This window comes from Cyprinodon tularosa, unplaced genomic scaffold (genome assembly GCF_016077235.1).
Source record: "Cyprinodon tularosa strain WSP-4 unplaced genomic scaffold, ASM1607723v1 ctg428, whole genome shotgun sequence".
Classification (NCBI taxonomy): domain Eukaryota; kingdom Metazoa; phylum Chordata; class Actinopteri; order Cyprinodontiformes; family Cyprinodontidae; genus Cyprinodon; species Cyprinodon tularosa.
Genome location: NW_024039150.1, coordinates 134,037 through 148,635, shown reverse-complemented (window position 1 = coordinate 148,635; position 14,599 = coordinate 134,037). Strand labels below are relative to the sequence as shown.

General features: G+C 37.9%; 1 protein-coding gene across 3 annotated transcripts in view; it reads right to left on the bottom strand.

The window, feature by feature from the left end:
• The window catches only part of wipf1b (WAS/WASL interacting protein family, member 1b), a 60,011-nt gene that overhangs the window by 14,965 nt on the left and 30,447 nt on the right, over window positions 1-14,599 (bottom strand). For all 3 annotated transcript variants that reach the window (XM_038299405.1, XM_038299408.1, XM_038299406.1), the window contains one exon: window positions 1,120-1,222. In XM_038299405.1, the coding sequence (XP_038155333.1) occupies window positions 1,120-1,179 (60 nt within the window). In that variant the 5' untranslated portion in view covers window positions 1,180-1,222. The remainder of the gene's footprint in view (window positions 1-1,119; window positions 1,223-14,599) is intronic.

The window sequence follows — 14,599 nt, the reverse complement described above, 5'->3', positions numbered from 1 at the left end:
GTTGGTAGGTGGTGGCCAATAATGGAAACTGTTATGTGCTAACCTAATAGTAATTACCCACCAAAAGTCTCCATTGTTAATATAGTGACATACAATTGTAATAATTACATGCAGGTAAATTAACTGCATATATACCTTAATTTTGGGGTTATAACCAAATAAAGTTTTTCTTGTTACCAAGCAATATAGTGTGACTTGCTATCTTATGACCATGTTATTACATCGTTATTGATGTACTGTAAAAGAAAGCGTTACCTAAAATTCCTCTTAAAAACTGTTATAGGACCCTTTTAGTGCAATGGTTTCATATAAAAAAAAAGGATGTTAAATATAATATCTACTTCACTTTCATTTAGGGGTGATCAGTGGAAGCTTTATGCATGTGAGACTCGTTTTCAAAGGGGAAAAAGAGGGAAGTCGTGCTTCTCTTTCTGACTGCAGCCATAGTTTGTCGCCGACTCTGACCAACTGTCAGTGTCTTGGGAAAGGGAGGGGCTGGCAGCAGCACTCACTGCTCCCTAAAGATGGTAAATGCCACTTTTTTTGCTGAAGTCTCCAACAACACAGAAAATAGTCGCTAGATATGTTGCTGTTCACTCATTTGAAAAAAGTCACAAAATATATTGACAAATTTGGCAGCAGTGCTTAGAAAAAAACTGCAAGAACATCAGAGAAAGTCATAAAAAGAAGAGAGAAATATTTGGATCGACACAATGCATACTGTACCAATGACTTAATTAGTAAAGTTTTAGTAAAGTGGGATAACAGTAAAGTCATGGTAGACCCTAAACATGAATGTTTTTTTTTTTTTTTTTTGACTATTTTAGTCCTAATTTCTGCAGAAAAGCAAAATCTACATAAAGCAAAAGAGAAAAGCATAAACGGATCTAAATGATCTAATATCTGTTCTGGTTAATTTACTTTTACCAACATACATATTCAGTCTTTTTTTTTTTTTTTTCTACCAGGTGGATTTAAATCTCTATTCATTGAAAATAATTTGCAAACGAAACTGAGTTTCCTTCTAAAAGAGGATAAAAAACCCTAACTTGTCATGAAAGGGTTCAACCACAAGATGTCTCTGCTGAGTTCGCCTTCTAAGATGGGAAGGGGACTTACAACAGCGAAAGTGGGAGGAGGGGGAGGCCCAGGGGGAGGTGGGGGAGGTGGGGCTGGCATCTTCTGCTCTTAGCTGGACTCTATCTGCACTGGACTCTGCCCTCTGTAAGACAAAAGAAAGGAACAATCAGGAAATGGGCAAGCTGGCGTCACAGTGTGACTTAGGGTCGACTATGAGTCGGAGTCTTCCTGCACACCAAGGAGAAAAACACAGATAAAAGCAAACTGGGAAACTTTCCAAGGTGCAGAAATAGTGGGGGAAAAAAGCAAAAAATGAAACATTAGAAACACTTAAAGCAAATGTTTTCAAAATGACAAGAGCGTTTCAGACTTTGGAGGGTCCTCCACTCATGCAGCATCAGTGAGCATTTAAACAGAAACTACAAGTGGACATTCTAGTTCTTACTTCTCATTTTTTCTCTTATGCTTATTTTAAATGATAATCTGGTGGAAGTCATAATAAAAATGTTAAGATTAAAATATATTATACAATAAAATAAATACAAAATAAAACCAAATACTCCTTGCTAACTTATCCTAAGTCCTATAAGTTGCCTATACTGTACAGCATGTGCATGTCTGCACCTGCAGCCATGTTTTAGTGGACTGAAGCATCTTTTAGATCAGAAAAGTGGGATAAATAATGAATGCATGTTGGTGAGAAAGTCTGAACTTATCACTGCTACTTTCTCTTCCTCCTTCCACCAGCTCTGCTTTCACCTCAGTGAAGGCAGAGCTGGGATTCTCACTAAAGCATGAACGGCTTACCAGTATCAAAGTGAAAAAGGTTATCAATTATCCATTAAGCCGCCGTGCACCATTAGAGCAATTTAAGAAAATGCCAGAGAGAGCTGCATTGTGGAGAGAAAATCAAACCGTAATCTACTTGCTGCTGCACACTGCTGCTCAGCTGCTTGAAAAAGAGAGTACAACAGTTCTTTACCTAAAAGAGTGAGACATGAAGCTGTTTTAAATATGTTTTAAAACAAACAGCACTGATTGCTTTGGTGTGAAAACTAAATGACACGTTGGTGCTGAGACCTGTCAGCAATCAGTCAAAATTGATAATTATAGGTCCGTTTTGGTTTTAATCCATTTGAAATAATGAACGGTTCTGAGTTTATTTAAAAAGCCTATTTACACATGACATTTAGAAAAAGAGGTCAGCCGTACTACTAACCTTTCAGAGTTTGGGAGTGTTGGCAGAAGTTGCTTCCATCCCCCAGAATGCCATGCGGTTCTGGATTGCACTTTATCACTTTATCTGACTTTTCTTAATACTATGTCTATTGCGATACAATTTTAAAAATCATTTTACTGCCCAGCCCTATGTCTTAACACACTTTTCAATACTGAAGTTGGCTAAATAAATATCCCTAATAAAAAAGCACAACTTTAGCAGACTTAAGCTTTTGCATCAAAATTAAAGTAACATTAAAATGAGTATTTCCGAGATGTGCTCAACCTCCCATTTTATCCATGCCCAGAGGAAGATCTGCGTCTGCGCAGTCCAAACGCCAACATCAAGCAAGGTGAAACTCTGCAGAACACCTCAAGTATTCATGCCTTTGAACAGCTTCTCAGCTTTTTTGGTTGTTGTCACAACACTGACTTTCAGTTCCTTAAACGATTTTAGCAACACGTTAGAGGAAACGTCTGGCCGAAAACACAAACTGACTTTAAACATGGGCTTACTGACTGACAGGAAGCATTACAGTATCTCAGCTGCAGCCCCAAAATGAACATTTCTCTGATTGGTCAGAATTTTCTAATGGTAACAAGCTTTAAAATGAATGCAAAACAGAAACTTCTACCCACAGCTAAACTTTACCAATGAAACATGATGTGATTTTTATCTGAAATAAAAACAAGTGTACTTCAATAGAACTGAAAAACAAGAAAAAAAAAATGCAACATCTGTTCTCTCGTACTTGCCATGCCCTATACTCACCACGTGATGGAGAACCAGCAAAGAGTTCAACTCAAGGGAGGAAAAAGGGTAATAAAATACAGGCAATCATTGCCAACGGTTCAATGAGCTTTCATACAAACATAATGTGCCACTGAGCAGGAACTTAAAAGAGGAGTTCCCTAAAATCTGATTCTCTCTTAACTCCATATTGCTTACCAGCACTGGATGCATCTCTGAATAACAATTTTGGACACATTTCTGTTTGATGAAAATTTGTCACAATAAAAAAGTATAAAACATTCAGAACAAAAACCCTATAGGCCGCTCAGAGTACGTATTCACCTCCCTCCTATTGCTTAGTTTGGTCAAACTAAAAGGCTTCAGTTTGTAAAACAAGCTTTTATACTAGAACATTAACCCAGCTAAATAAAAGAATATAATTTCATTAGCAGTTAGATTTCATTAATGGAGGGAAAAGAAATCTATCTAAACCAACTAAACCAGGTGGAATAGCAATAGTTCACTAAACCCAGTAACATGCCCCCACCCATCCCCTGCAGCCATAACCGCCATCAAGCATTTGGATTTATTGGAAATTAGTCACTGACATTGATGTGGAAGAAAGTCTGTCCACTGTAGAAGGGTTTTGAAGCATTAAATACTTAATCCTTCCTGTTCTACAGCATAACAGAACTGCTGTAAAGCTTCTGGTAAATAAACTAAATAGATCTGAACTTCTCCTTTCTTCAAAGCAGAGGTAACCCTTTCATTAAATGAGGAAAGTAATTATATCTCCTGTATCAGCCCAAGACCATCACACAGGGGGTTGTTGATGAGCACGGAACAACTGTGATGATAGTTTGTGCCGTTTAATAAAAAACCATGAAAAGTGGAGAAATTCATTTTAAAATATTTGTCACTGTTGTTGTTTTTTTGGCACTAAATCTGTCTCTACACAGTCAGAAACCAGGGAAACAAAAGAAATACAGGTCTAAAGGTAAAACTACCAAGAGAAATAGGCTTTTTAGCACACCAGGTAGTGCAAGTGGACTCTATACAACCATTGCATTAAACTATGTTTCCAAAGATAATGTTATAGTGGCTGTATTGAAAAACACCAAAAAACAATGTTTGGAATTTAAAAGATGATAAAAAAAAGTATGAATTACAGTTTACTATTATCAAAATAAATTGTTTATCTTTTCCTGAATTCCAATTTCCCACAATAATAATAAATAGTTCAATAATTGCGGTTACTTACATCACAATACCATGTTTTACTGTCTATAGGCTGTTTCTCTATGAAATGCAGTGTTAGATGGGCTGAACATTTTCCAGAAAGTTCCACTTTTCTTGTTATCAGTCAACAAAATCATCCTAAAAGCCTTGAGGGTTCATCGCAGTTCTTTTTCTATTTCCATTTTTGTCCAATCTTATTTTACGCTCATTTGCAGTATTAACTACCTTAGTAGCTTAGCTTTCATCGGAAAATCAAGCAAATTTTGAGCAAACTTTTAAAAATTCAGATGAAAAAAATGCGAATTAGATGTTTTTTCATCTATTGGAGCGATTTAGCCCGGTGATGTAATATATAATGTCATTATCTGTTTAGATTGCGCTTGGCTCTAATAAACAGAAAGTAGAATAAACAATCTATGTCTACCAAAGATCAGTAATAGACTGAGCTTTTAAGGATTTTTTGGTACAGAATCAGCTATCAGTTGAGGGTGAGTGGACACGTGTTTCCATCTCCTCATTAGCACTTACGCTTTTAAGAAAGGATAAAAAAAAAAACACCCCAAGCCAGCAAAAAAAAATAAATAAAATAAAATAAAAACAGTTTGGGGAATTTTATCCACTTGATCAGAATCACAGTGTTTCCCAGAACCTCTTCTAATGTGATACTTAAAAATGCTCATAAAAAACATTGATGGAAACATGAGTAATGATGAAGAATTTACATTAACTCAAACAAGTGAGGCATTCAGCACTGAGTCCACACAAAGCTTAGTTTTAGAGGACACTAAGATCCTGGGTTTGACAGGGCGTCAGCAATACGAGGCAGTTGGGAAAAGAGTTTAGATGGATGAGTGAGGTAAAGTGGAGAAAATAAATGATCACGCCTGTGATGTATAACTGACTCCAAAAGGACTCAAACTGGAGCAGAGATTAATAATAGCAGCAGAGCTCTGAACACTCCTCCACTACACAAGGAAACAGGGATTGGAAGCTAAAAGATAGAAAAAGTGCATCCAGGGAGAGCATGATGCTGCAAAAATGCACTATTTCAGATAAAAGGCAATATCAGGGGCAGTGCAAGCCATTTGGGGACCCAGAGCACAAATACTGTGTGGTACCCCCACCTAGAAAGGAGCAATAGTACAGTACTTGGCATGTTTCCCTTTATTTTCAAAATAGCTACTCTATATTTGTGCTTTGAAAAAAGCAGAAATGAATAAGAGAAGAAATTAAAAGCGTGAAAAAAAGGCACTTCAATTTTGCACCAATGATTTGGCATATACTTCCAAACAAGATAACTGCGTTGCCTATCAAAATATAACTGAAACAACCGATTTCAATAAAAGCATAATTGGAAACCAGGCATGTCCAAAGGCGTCTTCCCAGGGCTGCTGTCCTGCAGGTTTTAGAAGTGTCCTGGCTTCAGCAGAACTGACTTGCATTGAAAGCTGATTAACAGGCTTTTGCTGAACTGCAATCATCGGATTCAGCTGTGCTGAAGCTGAGAAACACTTAAAACCTGTAGGACAGCGGTCCTCAAGGACCGACTTTGGACATACCTGGCTTAGACTCTACTCTGTCAGGATCTGTAAATAACTCCAAATATCCCCTGGAAGACTTTTTCCCATTTGTGCCACAGCCTTTTAAATATAGCTGAATCAGGTCTCAGGTTCTAAGTTTAGCCATTTAACTGATGCACATAACAGCAAAGCTGAAGAAAGAGGCAAGAACCGCCATTAAATGAGAATTGAGCTAAAAAAAAAACACACATATCAAACCCTCATGCATAGCCATCCATTTTCACACTTAAGTCGTGCTATTCCACCTCAGAAATGCTCTCACAGCTCTGCTTCACACTTCAGACCATCCCTGAGGGGCCTCTTACTTCCTCTATGCAGCAACAAACAGGAAATCACAACGCGCCTCCAGCACCGCAGCCATCCGGTTGCCAGGATGATGATGACAGTTTCATCGCAGCTACTTATCAATTTCATATTTGAGTTCTTTGTTTTCAACCTGCTTTTCTTTCTTGCTACATTTTTGTTTGCGTTTTCCCATTTCCTCTTTTCACCCCATCTCTTTACAAACTTGACATTTGTCTTTTGCATAAAGCACAGCCCTCGTTCTCGCTCCGGCACAGGTCGAAACCAACAAAAAATATCTGCTGCTGCTAAATTACTGACCAGCTGGATGATAAATAAAATACTCAGCTGTCAGCTCAGCAACAAAATTACCCTAAAATTCAATCAAAATTAACTGAACTATCTTCTGATTTGTCGTCCAAACTCAACAACACTCCCACAATGCTCACACATTATTCTATATTACCTATCATGCTTCCCTAGGCTCGACAACTGACTGTTTTATATGAGCAGTAAATGTTTGAGCAAATACAGAGCCTTGTAAACAAGTCATATTTTTCACATTTTTTTCTAAAAAGGAACCACAAACCTATTTGTTTTAGTGGAGGTAAAAACATGAAGTGGAGGATAATCTAATGTCAGAAGGTAAACTTCCTTCCCAATATGAACCCAATGAAAGGCTTATTTAAGTATCTCCCTACATTTCAATCCATCCATTGTCCCATTTACTTTAAAGAGCTTTTCTGTTGATGCAGCAGACCCCACAGCATGATGCTGCCAGTGCTCTATCTTATAGTTGGGATGGTTTGTTTAAACTGCAAATGTGAAGTTTTAAACCACATAGTGTTTAGCATGTAGGCCTAAAAGTTCCATCTTGAGTCACGGTTGAACTGAATATGGGTGAATCTGACATAGTTCTTAGTCAGACTGGGGTTTCCGTCCAGACGAAGCAGCAACATTCCCACTGTGGACAAACACGGAGGCCCCTACCGCTGCTTTACCTGGACTTACTTAATTTTTTGAAGCTATTCCAGTTATTGTGCATTTTACACCAACATATGTCACTCCTTTTTTGTGTTTGTGGGGACCGACAAAGATGACACCTCTTCCACTCATTTAATTTTGTTTATTTAAGGCAAATTCATTTGCAATATGTTGTCCCACAGCAGTTTACAGGGACAGTTCAATCAGATCAGGCTGGTGAAAAAGGTTCTATATTGGGAAACCCAGCTGACTCTATCAAGTCACTGACTTGCAGAATTCACTTGTTCTGGATGAGTATGTATCAACACTAGATATTTGCTTTCATTGTCATCAGTGACAGAGTACTTTTACAGGTACTGACCAAATTCCAATGATACTACCAGGTATCTATTCTCCTAATGGCCATTTCTCACTATGTGTATTTGTGCGTTCTCATGCGCTTGTGTACTCGTGAAACTTCATCAGCCTCAGCCCTAGCACTGTTCCAATTCACAAGAACGGCAGGCTGAGAACGGACAAAGTCCCCGGATGTTGATTCTCGCCCCTCACTATTTACCCAGCGTGCATCAGAGCAGACTTGTCCATTTTTGAGATTGACAGCTGTCCCAGCATGCAGTGCGGCTGCAGCAGCTTCCAATGGAGCGCTCACAGAGTATTAAGTTAAATGTTCTCTTTTCTGTTGCTGTTCACTAAAAGTATGCTTTAATATCATTTGAGGTGAGAACATTAAACTTTTAAGCATCACTATATGGCCCATTTACTGATTTAATGCATAATTTAAAGAAACATTTCCGAAGTTGAGAGGACCGCAGCAGCCAGCGGACCTCCAAGGCTAGGGATGCACAATATTGGGATTTTGGCCGATATCCGATATTTTAAAACTCATGTAGCTGATAACCAATATCGATACCGATGTTAAAGATGGACAAAAATACAGGTGCTGGTCATAAAATTAGAATATCATGAAAAAGTAGATTGATTTCAGTAATTCCATTTAAAAAGTGAAACTTGTATATTATATTCATACATTACATACAAACTCATATATTTCAGATGTTTATTTTGTTTAATTTTGATGATTACAAATGACAACAAATGAAAATCTCAAATTCATCATATCAGAAAATTAGAATATTACTGAAGACCAATAAAAACAAAGGATTTATAGAAATGTTGGCCAACTGAAAAGTATGAACATGAAAAGTATGAGCATGTACAGCACTCAGTATTTAGTTGGGCCTCCTTTGGCCTGTATTACTGCAGCAATGCGGCGTGGCATGGAGTCGATCAGTCTGTGGCACTGCTCAGGTGTTATGATAGCCCAGGTTGCTCTAATAGTGGCTTTTAGCTCTTCTGAATTGTTGGGTCTGGTGTATTGCATCTTCTTCTTCACAATACCCCATAGATTTTCTATGGGGTTAAGGTCAGGAGAGTTTGCTGGCCAATTAAGAACAGGGATACCATGGTCCTTCAACCAGGTACTGGTAGCTTTGGCACTGTGTGCAGGTGCCAAGTCCTGTTGGAAAATGAAATCTGCATCTCCAAAAAGTTGGTCAGCTGCAGGAAGCATGAAGTGCTCTAAAACTTCCTGGTATGTGGCTGCGTTGACCCTGGACCTCAGAAAACACAATGGACCAACACCAGCAGATGACATGGCACCCCAAACCATCACTGACTGTGGAAACTTTACACTGGACTTCAAGCAACGTGGATGAAGGGCCTCTCTTCTTTTCCTCCAGACTCTGGGACCTTGATTTCCAAAGGAAATGCAAAATTTACTTTCATCAGAGAACATGACTTTGGACCACTCACCAGCAGTCCAGTCCTGTTTCTCTTTAGCCCAGGCAAGACGCTTCTGACGCTGTCTGTGGTTCAAGAGTGGCTTGACACAAGGAATGCGACAGCAGAAACCCATGTCTTTCATACGTCTGTGTGTGGTGGTTCTTGAAGCACTCACTCCAGCTGCAGTCCACTCTTTGTGAATCTCCCCCACATTTTTGAATGGGTTTTGTTTCACAATCCTCTCCAGGGTGCGGTTATCTCTCTTGCTTGTACACTTTTTTCGACCACATCTTTTCCTTCCCTTCGCCTCTCTATTAATGTGCTTGGACACTGAGCTCTGTGAACAGCCAGCCTCTTTAGCGATGACCTTTTGTGTCTTGCCCTCCTTGTGCAAGGTGTCGATGGTCGTCTTTTGGACAACTGTCAAGTCAGCAGTCTTCCCCATGATTGTGTAGCCTATAGAACTAGACTGAAAGACCATTTAAAGGCTTTTGCAGGTGGTTTGAGTTAATTAGCTGATTAGAGTGTGGCACCAGGGGCCATCAATTTTGAACCTTTTCACAATATTCTAATTTTCTGATATGATGAATTTGAGATTTTCATTTGTTGTCATTTGTAATCATCAAAATTAAACAAAATAAACATCTGAAATATATGAGTTTGTATGTAATGTATGAATATAATATACAAGTTTCACTTTTTAAATGGAATTACTGAAATCAATCTACTTTTTCATGATATTCTAATTTTATGACCAGCACCTGTAAGTAGTCATTGAAAATAGAAGTTTTGTTATCCATTTCTGACACTTTGAAAAATAATATACTCAAATATATTTTCATATGCTGATATCAAACTGATTTTTAAAATGCGGTATCGATCTATTTTACTTTCAAAATTCGTGAAATTTCATCGTTCTGTTACAAACTCTTGTGATATTTTGCAATTTTTTGTGAGATTTTGTTAGTAAAATAGATCGATACTGCATCAATATTTTTTCCCTCATCTTTAGAAGTTTTTATGTCTGTAAAAAAGAAGTTTTTGAGGAAGAAGTCATATTTTTTATTTTATTTTTTTTAGACTTTAGAAACTCAGAAGCTGATCAAATATCGGGTTAAATATCGGTGTGGTGGCCGGTATCCGATATTCAGTTTTAAGGCCGATACAGGCCGATGCCGATAGGGGGCCGATTATATCGTGCATCCCTATCCAAGGCTAACGGCAGCCAGGGCTAACTGCAGCCGATCGGCAGCAGCCCTCTCTCTGCATAGCCCTGTGTGAAGGACCAATGACTCTGATGACGATATTATTGTTTTATTTGGCAAAATTTTCATTCCATTTAGGTTTATTTGACTGTGTTCATTATTATTCCCTCACAAAATGAAAAAAGTCACAATTTATTATTATCTAGAGACTATTAATAACAGGAGGGGAAATTCAGAACAATACTAGCCAAGTGTGTGGTGATGTCACAAGTACGCTTCTGTTCCAATTGACGCAGACTTATGCTGTGTTCCTGTGTGTTCTTCTGTGTTCTTCTCAAGAACATACTTGGCGAGGACACAAGTCCGTACTCGCATTCTTGTAAACTGAGAAACAGCCAATGTTTTGGTGTCTAAATGCATCATTGTGACACTGACTGGACAGAAGAGTAGATCTTTGTCCATGCTGGACAGGAAGGCAGGGAAGGTGTGAAATAATCTCAGTAGCCAACAATGCAAACATGGATGAACTACAGTAGCAGCCATTCAAAATTCCATACTTTCCTTGATGAGCTCTTGGTTGGTTCTTGGCTGGTCCCCTACAGTTCCTTTTTAAACATCAATCTTTGTACTAAAATATTCTTTCTGTCATGATTTGTGGACATTAAGATCTAAACATACGCGTCCTCTCCTGGTCAGACCCTGTAATTCAGTGAAAGGGTGGAGTCAGATTAAATAAAATATGCACGCCCAGGAGAAGGAGGGGGTCACTCCAGTAGCTGGATGCTGAAGGGGGAGCTTTGACTGGAAATGGCCATTTTGAATGGCTGCTACTGTATGACTCCACTTTTAAAACTAAAAGTGGAATAATGGGAATAATGTCTAATTTGTAAAAGTGGCTGATTAAACATTTTTCTTGAGGCTAAAGAGTGTGCAATCTTCTAAACCCTTAGATCCAGTCGCTGTTACCCCCCCTGCATCTGTTATAAACTTGTCTTCCCCCAACAACATGGAAAAGGAGATGGTTGAAACATTTTGTTTTGGCAACAGTGATACTGAAGATGTAAGTGAGAAAGCATCATCATCATCATCAGCATCATGCTCTTCACCTACTCCAGGTTGTTAAGCCTAGTGTTTAATGACAATTTAAAAATGTTGAGCTGTTGAATTATTTAAATGAACTGACATTCATTACTATTAAGTTAAGTACATTGAATCTGAGAGACCGGGTATTGGTACTGTATCGATTGAAATGTGAGAGGTACCATCCCTCGCTTGTGCAGCTTCTTCATGCTCAAACCTTTGTGATGTTTTACAGTATGTGTTGATGTACCCATAGACAAGGACAAGGACCCCCAAACTGATGGTGAGATGGAGCAGGGACACCCCCAATTATATATATTGTATAAAATTGTGTTATATCAATCTGGTCCTATAGTCACTCTATTACAGATGGAGTCATGTAACGAAAGTAATTTCACCCTGGGATTATTAAAGTATTTCTGCTTCCTGGTTGATGGAACAGGTGTTGTGAATGAAACGGTGCCCAGCTTGAAAGAGCTCCTGTGTGTCGCTGAATGTGTGCATTAATGACTGAAAGAAATCTTCTCCCTCCATTTATCTGTTTACTACAGTGTGTTGAATTCATGTCAATGTGTATTTAAAGACATTTCAATTAGTGGGAAAAACTGCAGGGGGGAATATAAAAAAAAAAAAAAAAAAGTCTAATCAACCAGAACTTTCGCGACCCCCATGCAGTACCTCTGTATACCCCATAGGGGTTGCGGACCCCCTGTTGAAGACCTCCGCCATAGACCATATTTACCAAATAGTAGCAAACTTTCTGCAAAAGCTTGTTTTTGGAGAGTTTCACGCTATAAAGTTGGTAAAAACACACGAAACCCAAATTTCCAGTTGTTTTTTTTTTTTGAAAACCATGTGTAACTTTCCCTTATCTTCACAACTAAATGGTACTTTGTATTTGTTGGTTCCAGTGGTCTGTCACCCCAGTCCTATTCCCCACATCCTGCAATGTTTAGATATACTCCTGCTACAGCACACCTTAATAATTGCCAGGCTTTAAAAGAACTGAAATTTAAAGGGCTAATTCATCCTTGTGATTCAGTTGTGCTGGAGCCAGATTGCATCATAAAATCTCAGGACAGTAACACTCAAGGATTGGGGTGTCAGAGGGCTGGTCTATTGCATAATTTCCCTGTTACATCCACTTACGTGTGAAGGGCCTGTGACGAGATTTGGGAACTTTTGCATTGCTGCACTAAAGCTTTCTAGATTTCTCCTTCAGAAAGTTCAATACTTCCCCCTCTTTTTATATTTTTATTCTTTCTTATTTTTTATATAACTTGACTTGGTTTTATGCTTTTTTTAAGTAAATTTAGATCTGTCCAACTTTTATCTCACATGTCCTCATTTCTTGGAATTTTAAGTACTTGAAGTACTTACAAAAAAATATGTTTTTATGTCCATGCGTTTGTTTTAATGCGTGTGTGGGAGTAGGTCTATGTCCGCCTTAAATAAATGTCATTATCTTATCTTGCTGTAAAGTAAATCGAGCTTCGGTATTAATAAAGTAACCGGAGCCTGAACCTAAGCATGACTGAATGTTTGAATTAGAAAATACAACGTAGAATTTCTAAGAAGCCCAGAGATGTTAGGCAGAGGTAAAGAGTTCACAGAAACATGACGCTTCTGCTAATATTTTGGTCAAATTTAAATCCAAAGTTACCTGAAAGACCTTTGGCGGACTGAGAAAAGCATCTCGACCTTTACCTAAAGCATTTCTAAGATATTAGTCTGAGCAATATACTGAGATATTGTAATATTTTTTCGCCGAGAGATTACAAAAGACTGTATGTCAGTAGGTTATTATTCATTTACTTCTAATTTTTATTTACAATAGTTTTTAAAAAATGTACCTGTGTGACATTTTAGACAAAGCTTTGATTCAGGGATGCTTTTTTATTATTGCGTATTTTTAAAAAAAGTTAGCGTTAATTAAATATCTATATTGCCAGTCAGCTAAAAAATATGAAGATACTGTTTTTCGTCTGTATCGCCCAGGCATCTAGAATACATTAATAAATTTGACAAAATTATGTATATTGCTGTAGTTTTTTTTGTTATTATAATAACTTCTAACAGCTGTTATTCAAGTTCACTTTTTTTTTTATGAAGCCCATCAAACCATCAAAGGTAAAGTGCTGCACCGTGCAAAACACTCAAAGTTGTATCAGATATGGGAATAAAAAGAAAAATAAGAGAAAACAGAAAAAACAACAAAGACAACTACAACAAAAAACGCATCATCAAGAAATTCAAAGACAGCGAAAGTCATAATATAGAAACAGGCTTCGAGAAAAGATTTAAAAGCTGCTAACGAGGAAGCCTGTATGATGTGTAACAGGAGGTAATTTGATAATACTGTAAATACCAGATCAATACTGAGCCTAGAGTAGGTTCTGGGTTTTCTGATGTTTTGCTTTGCCATGTTCAGCTAATGCGAGGATTTCATAACAAATATAATGTCATCAAATATTCTTGCGTTAGTTAAAAGCTGTGCAGTGGCATTTTTGGTCGTCTTAAAAACAGGTGATTACAGGTTAATGGATCCCAGCATAAAGGGCTTTAAAATAGTCCTGCTGAGTTGTAATTTAGGTATGGGCAGCTAAATCATAGGGATGCTGTGGAAAAATGGGCCTTAGCTTTTTCAGCTGCCTGAAACTAAACAAATTAGGTTCTGTTACTGCCTTTAACATCCTTTCAAATTTGAGGTTACTCTCAATGGTCAATTTTAAAATCTAAATCTATAATGGTCAGCTTCACAAAGTGAACAAGGGTACCAAGATCATGGAGGTAAAAGGTGTCGCTAAAAAAATCCACCATTTCAATTTTTATTTCTTTACAATGGGAACAATTCAAAGGCATTTAAGAAATAATAAACAAAAGGAAATGCTGAGACAATTAAAAGGGGACTAAGAATTGAGCCCTGAGGAACCCCACTCAAAAGGAGGACAAGAAAGAAGAATAAAGAGGTTGATAGAGAATGTACTGCTGGATGTTGTGTCTCTGCTTCTGTCTCCTTGAACCCCAGTCGGCCTCAGCAGATGGCCGCTCACACTGAGTCTGGTTCTGCTGGAGGTTTCTTCCTGTTAAAAGGGAGTTTTTCCTCTCCACTGTCGCTACAAGCATGCTTAGTGTGAGGGATTGCATTGGAGTCAATGAGTCGATGCAATCAACTGGTTTTCCTTAGATAGAAAACTGTGAATCAATCTGACTGTATGATCTGGTGAACTGTAAAGTGCCTTGAGATGACATGTGTTGTGAATTGGTTCTATAGAAATAAACTGAATTGAATTAAATCAGTAATCCAAACACTGTCACCAGTCACTTTACGTCCTGTAGACAGTTATATATTATAAATATATTGTGATTTCCTTCTGTGGTTAAAATGATAACAGACATGCTGTAATGTGCATGTA